Source organism: Sphaeramia orbicularis, chromosome 1, assembly GCF_902148855.1.
Source record: "Sphaeramia orbicularis chromosome 1, fSphaOr1.1, whole genome shotgun sequence".
NCBI classification, from domain to species: Eukaryota; Metazoa; Chordata; class Actinopteri; order Kurtiformes; family Apogonidae; genus Sphaeramia; species Sphaeramia orbicularis.
Window position 1 is genome coordinate 36197667 of NC_043957.1, and position 9698 is coordinate 36207364.

General features: G+C 38.0%; 1 protein-coding gene across 1 annotated transcript in view; it reads right to left on the reverse strand.

Moving 5' to 3' along the window:
- The window catches only part of LOC115420987 (sphingosine kinase 2-like), a 34589-nt gene extending 25542 nt beyond the window's left edge, over positions 1-9047 (reverse strand). The window contains exon 1 of the mRNA XM_030136639.1: positions 8541-9047. Within this exon, the coding sequence (XP_029992499.1) occupies positions 8541-8964 (424 nt within the window). The 5' untranslated portion in view covers positions 8965-9047. The remainder of the gene's footprint in view (positions 1-8540) is intronic.
- Between the last annotated feature and the right edge of the window lie 651 nt (positions 9048-9698).

Here is a 9698-nt window from a genome sequence, read left to right on the forward strand (position 1 = left end):
AAATGACAGAGGACAGGGCTCCGTTATTACTGACACAAGGCAGCAGTGAGCCGAGAGAGGGGGGCTGAATCAGAGGTCTCGACAGCACGTCAGGCTCGATCGCAGAGTGTGTCCAATGAGGAGGAGTCCTCAGGGAGTACTGCTACCATGACTGTCTTATACATACACTCAGAAACATTTATGTATGGGATGGTACCGCACTAGGAGAGTTTCCATCCAAGTGTACCACACATTTCAGCCAAATTTACAGGAAATCTGTGAAAGTCAAATGTATGTGAGGTTCCATCCACTACTGTTATGTGAATATTAGGAGCTGGTTCTTTACTATTTTCATCGTCGTCATTGTCAAAAATTTTACCATTTAATTTGTGGGATAATGTAGAATTATATACTACATGAGGTGGTGATTGTGGAGCCGTAAGACATAAGACGTGTTTTAACAAAATCCCGAAGCTGGATGACCCTGTTTGACCCCTGAAATGAACTAATGGTCAGGTCTTTTTCTGCAACTTCTCATACATGATGGCATTTTGTTGTTGTTTTCCATCTAATATAGTGTTTATGGTTGTTTCTTGCATTTATTTAGTCAACATAGTCACCTCATTGGACCTCCAACTATTTGCATTAACCTTTAACTGATAAACCAACTTACCCAACCATCAAAACTTTTCAAGATCTGTTCCATGTCTTGTGTAGGGTTTTGAGGGGGTTTTTTTTGTTTTATTTTTAAAATTAGAATCAGAGCCCTCAGGCACATGAACAGACACAAGCAATTCTTTTCTGGCAGTTGTTGTCTCTCTACTATAAGATAAATACAAAATGAAATATAGAAAACTAACAACAACTCTACATAAGAAAATATCCAACTGTTTTTATTTTTATTAAGAAAAACATCCCATTGGAAATGCACCGACTGTACTGACATTCTTTTACCAAGATAGTAGATGAAATATGTGTTCAGTGGTTCATCACTCACCTGTTCACCTTTGGATTAATCCTTGAGGTATGAAATGTAGATGAGTCACATAGTTTATCAACTGTACACACCCGCATAGACGCGCTATAACTCAAGCAGTTAAATCTCCAAACTAGGGTAGAGGGCATTTCAAGCTAAATAATAGCGTATCAGTGGGAACCAGTCAAGAACTTTTCCACCGGGCACTGAAAAAAAGTATAAGTAAATATATTTTTAACCCTTATGGCCACACTGCTAAGCATAAAAAGGAAGCTCTAAAATATTTCATACATTCATACTATTATATGTTTTACTTTCATACACCTATTTTTCACCTATATTTTATTTAATTATTGAAATCAAATACTAATTCATTAAATACTTTAACCCTTTAAGTACCAGGTTTTTGTAATGATGCCACCATGTTTTAAGATAAAACAAACAAATAAATAAATGAATAAAACAGAAAATCTGAATTATTTTCAGTATACTACATGCAAAGTGGGGGGTTTTTGTGTTGAAGTATTACAGCCATAGATATGTCAGTAATTAGCACCAACATTGATTTTTATGCACATTTTTATGCACATTATTTTTTTGTGCAGTGTCAAATATTCACTCACACACACAACATGTTCTTCATTCCTCCATTTACAATTTTTTTTTACAGAATGAGAGTAATTTTTGTTTGTACACAGTGTGTTTTAGATTTACTGTATAGGAGCTGAGCTGGAAATAACAAGATCAAATAAAAACACATACTCTTGCCATATGCATGAACACAGTCAGAAGTATCAAAATAAACTGTTTAATTTTTTAAAAACGTATATGTGCAAAGTTCCAAGCTCTACATCCGGTCATAACTTTGAAATCATGAAAATGAAACTATTATGTTTTCCATGATTTAGAAATCACTTTCTTGCTCAATAGTGAATGGTGACTAACTGGACCCAATTTCTCAATCCCAAATTCCTCACAAGTCACCCTTTTACTCGTACTGCAATATCACAACAGAAAATTAGTATCCAACATTTGCTCTCCTACGTCTTCAGCATCACTTGATAAACATAAATTAAATATGAATACACTGTTGTCCATAAAGTTGGAATAAAATAATTTTTTTTACCTCTTCTCATGCTATGATTGTGACAACGTGATTTATTGTTGATAGATAAAGTGTAACTGGGACTCAGTGTGTAATCATTAAACCTGGTCAAAGGTGATTACTAATATGTATAAATAGCAATAAAAAGAGGAATGTGTTTGAAAACAAAATCATTTCAACTTTATGGGCGACAGCATTCATTAGTGTGAACTGGATAATTAATTTGAGCATCCTTTACAAGCCCACTGCAATTATTTTAGATAACATCCAGTCATTACTCAGCAGTTTTCTGCTAACCATTGAAACAAAATTTCTTCCTAACCGTATGTGGTCATTTTCATCCTCAGCAGGGTCGTGTATATTTGTCAAGTCATACTGACTCATTGTGGTCGATGGCCACATGAACTTCCTTCAAATCAGACCGTTATCAGCAGTGAAACATGACTAAGTAGTTCAGCATCAGTGTTGGAGAACTGATGAATCATTTTCTGCTGAAAAGATGCAGGGTTTCATTAGACTTATGAGCCCCACACAACCGTAATGGATCAATTCCAACTCTGCTCTACACTGTATGTGCTATTTTAATATGTTTTGGCTTCTCATCCATGCTCAGTAGATTATTCAGCACATATTCATTTAATGTTTGTATTTTAAATCATGTCTCTATTCAGAAATTATGGACTGAAACTTGCTGAAAATTTTCCCTTAATTACAAAGTTAAGCAATTGATTTTTGGAAAATATATATGAGAAATACAGATGGAAAAAAAAAACATTTTCCTATGGGTAAGGTATTTTCATTGAAAAGGTGTCATGAAGCTCTTCTGTGTGCTTGTACTTCTGAATCTGTGTATTATAGACCACACCAGTCACTGTCCCATCTCTGGCGCTGCTGTGGCCAGAGGTAATGTATTAGTAATAGCACTAACTGTCTGAAAGAGGCCTGGATTTTGCTGCTAAAAGGAGCATCACCATTACCCCTGAGACTACTGAGTACCGTCCTTCTTATCTGAGTCGCCATTGCAGCCAATTTTAAGCAATTAAAAGCACATGCATTCCTTTAGCGCATGTCAGTAACCAGTCATTCACATACCAACAGTCACATGTCACAACTGGTTCAGTTAACACGTCTTTGTTTAAGTTAAGAGGGACCATGTTTCTGTATGTTGAATCCATTAACGTCTAGCAGGAAAGCAAACTACAACGACATGAAAACTGAACTCTCCATCCTGTATTGGTTACGAAACAATGAGGAAAAATGTTTACTGGGTTTTCTGCTGCTCCTCTGACAGTGGTAACAAACACAAAGCAAGCTCAGACAGCAAACCTTGAGGTTACAACATGAACATTAACACCACACAATTAAGGCTGATGTTGCATCATCTCTTTCTGATGACTAGTGACCAACTCCACCCTCCAACCTGTACACAGTTGACAAATATACACAAAACTAAAAATGCTCTCACACCAAAGATACTCCTACATAAGTTTACACTAAACTAAATATCAGATGACCAAAGATAGTAAGAAGAAAAAAACTGTGGGAAAAGACCAAACAGCTCCTGACTGAGCAGGAAGAAAAACAAACAGGTAGAAAAAAGTAGTGGGATTAGGCACACACTTGGGAGACAGAGGAATTCCTACACTTGTCACTATTATTGCATAATCCCCTTACCACAATTATTTGAGGTAACTGTGTTTATTCTGCATAGTAGTGATAATTCCCTGAATTCCCTGAAAACAGCTGGATTAAGCAGAAATCTTGTGTTTCCCTTCCATTCTGCACAATTTGAGATTTGACTCCTCGTATTTTAATGATGTCGCCTTTAATTTTTAGTACCCACCATCATCAGGTCCCAAATCTTAGAACGATAGGTAATTTCTGTCAAAAAAAAAATCTGTGTCCAAAGCCAATAAATATTCCTGACTAAAATGTGGATCATAGGTCATTTGGCATATACATATCAGGGGTTAAAATATTGTTTGGGGCTCCAGGCATTACAATCATTTTCATGCCAAAAACATCTCCTTAGATAGAAAAGGTTTTCCACCCAGTAAACCACACTGGTGGCATAACATGAGCAAGCAATCCCCTTATGATCTCCATCTTGATCCACTGTGTAGTTTGAATCTACAGGGAAAGCAGCATAGAAGAAGGCCAAAAAATATTAATAAGGTGCAAAGCAGTCACATAAAATTATACAAATGACAAAATCTGAGGAAACTGCCTTAAAATAGGATGAGGTGGAGGAATGTAATCAGCAGCCCATGCTTCAACAAGGACTAATAGGCTAAGGAAGGCCACATTCTAATATATGCAAGACAACTGGATCCCATACAATCAGAACTGTAACTCACACTTCACCTATTGGTCAAGCACCCACAACTTCTATCATTACCAAAGTACTGCAGACACTTAATGGACTTGGTACATATTTTGTGTTTCAGAGGTGATCTCTCCCTGTGTTCAGAATGTACAGTATTGTTTGAGTTTGATCAGACATCATGTTAAACAAACTGGATCTGTCTACCATACTACCCATACTGAAACTGAACTTATTAGTCTTTTACATCTAAAATTTACTGAAAACATCACAATGGATACACTGTAGTAACAAGGACATGCTAAGAGAACTGCAATTTTACAGTCTAAAGAAAGTTATGACAGTGAGTGTTAGATTAGGTCAGATTAGATTAGATCATCTGAAAACCCCATATAACTGAAAATCAGTTATAACTGATAGTCTGTTATTATGTAATAGACAGGTTATCACTACTTGGAAAAAACAGGTTATAGGAACAGAAGGGGTGCAACGAAAAATTGTTTAATTATTGAGAACAAGGAACATAGAGTAATGAATGAGTCAGAATATTTAACAGGAAGTGTCTGGGGAAAACTTACATGACAGGGAGCGTGTTAGGAGGAGGTAGAAGAACAAGGTGGAATGGTGGGTTGATCGCAGACTGACATGTGCTGGCCTGTGCTTTGTCTTTGGCCCCCTATTCCAAACTGCCATGTCAGTCGAACTGGGCAGGGGGGGTCATCAAGATAGTCTATCTCTCTGTCTTTAGTATCTAAAGGGAGTTTGAGAAATCCGATTTCTCAAACTCCCTTTAGATGCTAATGAGTTGTATTCGTTGTCACTGCAGTGGGAGCAAAGCACTTAATCCAGATGACAGCCCACAATGATTGATTTAATCATCCAGTTTATTGCTGTCACCCGGCTCATCATGATAATGATCATGCCGTCCACACCCAGATGGAATCCATTTATTGACAACCTACAATCAATACTATTTAGGAAATTCTGGCCAGAGCAACTGAAATGTAAATTGTATTTGTCCGAGGGGGGTGATATTTATAGGAAACTTGAATGATGGGTGTGAAATACCAGACTGATGACAAAATGCAAACAACAATGTGGGCTGAGGTAAATGAGCACATCACAAAGCCAACAGCCTGCTGAAAAAATTGATAGATCCAATAAAAGGAAATGAGCAGTTTGTTTCATAATTAATCAGCCACTTTAACTATTCCCCATCTGATGATCAACGGAATATCATGAGTCAGACAAAAACAGAGAAATTACAGTCATAAAGGACCTGGGTTCAGAGAATTTTTATGAGATTTTCCATTATCGTCTCACATTTAATAAGCCCATTAAGAACAAATAAGTGAAGTAAATGTACTTTCAGCAATAATTAGCTGCAGCATTAAATGCATAAATATAGAGAAATAAAATCCAAAAATAACTACTTTCCATGGGAATCTGATAAACCACTCTTGTATACACTGAGCAGACAAATAAAGTGTGTGTAACTTCAAAAAGCACCAAACACACCATGAAAACTTCAAGACAGAGTTGGTTGCTGGCGTTCTGAGGAGCCAAAGAGCCACCTCATGGCATGTCTCTTGCTTGTGGCACAGTCATAACAAATGCTTCATATGATTAATAGTCATGTAAAATAGTATTAATACCATGGAGAGGAAACCGAGTCACTGTGTTGGCCATACATTTGACAGTGACGTCTATTAGAGCCAAAAAGCATCGCTTGGCAGCCTGATCATGTGCAAACATCCCCATGCAGGATGATGGTTTTTCTTATGACATGTAAGTTGACCAAATATTGATGGAAAGATGAAAAAGAGAGAATAAGCCTCTTATGTAACACATCTTTGTGTTATATCACTATATACAGTATAGTGGTATAGTGGGCATCCACTTCAGAAGCTGTGACACAGTAACTCATCCTCTGTTAGTGTTTAGAAGGAGATGTGAAGTTGTGGAGTATTACATAAACAGCTCCCCACCTGTCTGAGGGGAATGCATTGAAAATATATGCTTAATTCTGTGAGTACTTCAGCAGACAAGTCGTTGACAGATATGTCATCATTGATGCAGAGGTCAAACCGGCAGCGTTGACCTCATTTAGACTAATGGTTTGGATGCAAAGCTAATGAACATATCTTAGTTTTTTCACAGGCTTCCAGCATCAGCAGTGACAGGAGGCTGTATGTTAGACTGGAGTCACTTTAACAGATACCACAGAAAATGTGGGCATATTTTATTGTAGTCATTCTGTAAAACCAGATTTAATCTTATAATCATCTTTATTTTGACTTGAATTAGCTCTGTGTGAGCTCTATAAGATTACATATATAAGATAACATATACTACATTATATACTGTTTATCTGTGTAGTTCTATACCATTGCTATGAAAAGGGCACTTACCAGTTTCGTTAAAATGTTAGATTGATAAGTAGTATTATGGTACTGTAATGTCACTGTACAACCCTAAAGGATAAAGCTAAGTTGGCAAACATTTAGATAAAGTATTTGCTATTAGTCTACATAACAAGTTTTTCTTGAAACAGAATAGAATAATCTGCGTAGAAGACTGGTGCAGTCCAGGGTTTCAGTTCCTGTCCCAGCATCTAAAACTTGTTAGGTCACTGTCTCAAGTTAAGCTCTGGGCAGCTAAGAAACAATGTGTTTCTAAGCATATAATACTGTCTTGAGTTACTATCAGTCTGCTCCTCTCTGCTCTGACAATGACAGGCTGTATAGGATTGCAGCATATTTTATCTCGTTAAAAATAAATTTGTGCAAATGGGGAAATAATATCTGGGTCACAGTGTGCCAGAGATACCATGGCTGTGTAAAAGAGAAAAAAAAGTTGGTGTGAGGCAAAAATGCATTTTATATTCCTTTCATACAGCTAGGACTACTAGATGAGGAGGACAAATAATGAGAACTTATCTCTGGAAATCTCCAATTATAGAAAGGGTCCCATTGGAGTAATGATACCTCTTGGCATTATGAACTCAGCAGCAGTAATAGTCTGCTGCCCCATGTTTCTCAGGTGTCTTTTATGTTAAGATGGTTTGTTTGCAGACTGGACTCGGTGAAATATGACCCTCCATAGAACACCTATCATGTTGTATTATTCATGCATAGACTCGGGGTAAAGGTAAGGGAACAGCGGATTTGATACATATTACTTCTGGGGTGACCCAGTATGGAAATGAGACCTTTTAGTTTTTCATGTAACTTTTTCATTGAGATACCTTATTTACATTATGTGGTTACTGAAGCATGACGCCAGACCAGTTCTGCTGTTTTACTCATTTAAGAAAAAGGTAAGGCTAAAGGTTTCAAGCACAAGTCTTAGCCAAGAGCAAAGAAGGGCTAATATAATGGCAACAACTAAAGATGCTATGGAATAATACAATATGTATAATTGGTAAAGAAGTGGTTTGTGCATTAATAGCAAAAAACACCATATTGCATATTTGTTTTGCATTATAAGCAGTAATTTTGACTTTCCGGGTCAAGCATACTGAAATAATATGCTAATAAATAAATGACTAACAGAAGGTAATGGCTGTCTTAAACAATAACTGAATCCCTTTACAGTGGTTAGACAAGGTGAACGATATTAATATTTTTAACACTCACAAATATCATTATACTGTTAACAATTAACTCTATCAAGCACTCTATTAACTGAAATAATAGTCTAAAGGCAACAGAACAACACTGTCAAACAGATAATTTTCTCTAAAATCCCATTTGATGCAACCTAACTGATGTTTTGCGGGTATGTTTAATAATTCATTTTTTGCATATTTTTGCATAATAGAGATGACATTATAACCCGTAATTTTGCTTTTCATGTTCAGGCATATTATTATAAAAAAATGTTAATAGGCCACTTTCTAAGAAATATATAACTTGTAGGAGGTAATGGCTGCCTTAAACAATAACTGTCTTAAACAATAATTGAATGTCTTTGCTGTAATGTTTGAGAAGGGGAGCAATATGTATTCTGTAAACTCTACATTTCATGTAACCTAGCTGATGTTTTGCTGATATGTTTAATTTGTTTGATGTGTTTTAATGAATAATGTCACCTGTATGATTTCAACCTGACTGACTGAGAGTTTTCCTGTTGCTAACGCTCGAGCCGTCTCTTACCGTCTCTTAGATACCGTTGCCGGGCAGAGCGCTCTCGGACAGCACGAGCCCACTTCTCAGCCTCTTCCAGGTTCGCGCGCGGGTCCTGGAGAGCCGCGAGCCGAAAGCCCTGCTCCACTCTCTGCCGCGAGACCCCGGAACTCACCCAGCGCCTCTTGAGCGGGTAGAAGTATGCCGTGAAGTACGCCGCCTGGTCCGCATTGTCATCCTCCCGGTACGCGCGGCTACCGACGCAGTCCCTCAGGCTGAGCACCACCTTGTTCCGCCCGACAGGTGCCGATGACAGCCGCTGGACGATGAGGTCCTTGTCGGTCAGGCTCACGGCGCATCGGACTTTTCGGTTACCTGTGCTCGTGAATTCCCCGTACAGCGTGACCGGGTTGGTGTCGATGTGGCGGTCCGGTTCTGTTCTCCTCGGGTCCATCCTGAGCGGACGGGGAGGTTGGGACACGGGGGGGTCCGGGACAAAGCAGCGGTGCTCACTCACATCGCTCCTCGTTTGTATAATGTGAACGAAGTGGAGACCGAAACTGCGGCTGACAGCGGCCGGTGTCAAGGCAACCGGAAGACACGCGCTGCATCCGGTGAGCCCTTTAGAAATAAGAGCTCGAGAGAAGCCTGGCAATGAAGTAGTGGCCGTACAGCAGAGGTGGAATTAACTAAGTAGACATTGTATTTTACGCAACCTAAAAATAGTTCATCTTTATCAACAACAATAAAAACAACAACAGCAACAACAACAAAACAACAACAACAACAACAACAACAACAACAATAATAATAATAATAATAATAATAATTACAAACATCATCATTATAGTACAGAAGAAATAATACATTTTAAAAAAGTGAATAACCTGAATAACAACAATCTGAAATGTCTTATGTGCATTTACAACTTATAGATACCAGTGAATCTACAGAGGGAAAAACAGTAACAGGAACAATATTGCCAAACTAGTGTGTTGACCCGTGGGGAACCGCAGGTCCTAATAATACTGATATCTAGGAACTGAAGTTAGTAAATGTGTTCTTCCTGTTTTTAACTTCATTTCCCGTCATGCAGCGTGGGATTGCACTTCCCATCATGGGCATAGCAACGTGATTGTAAGGCTATTGTATTCCAAACTTACTAATATCTTCTAAAATGTTGGTCCT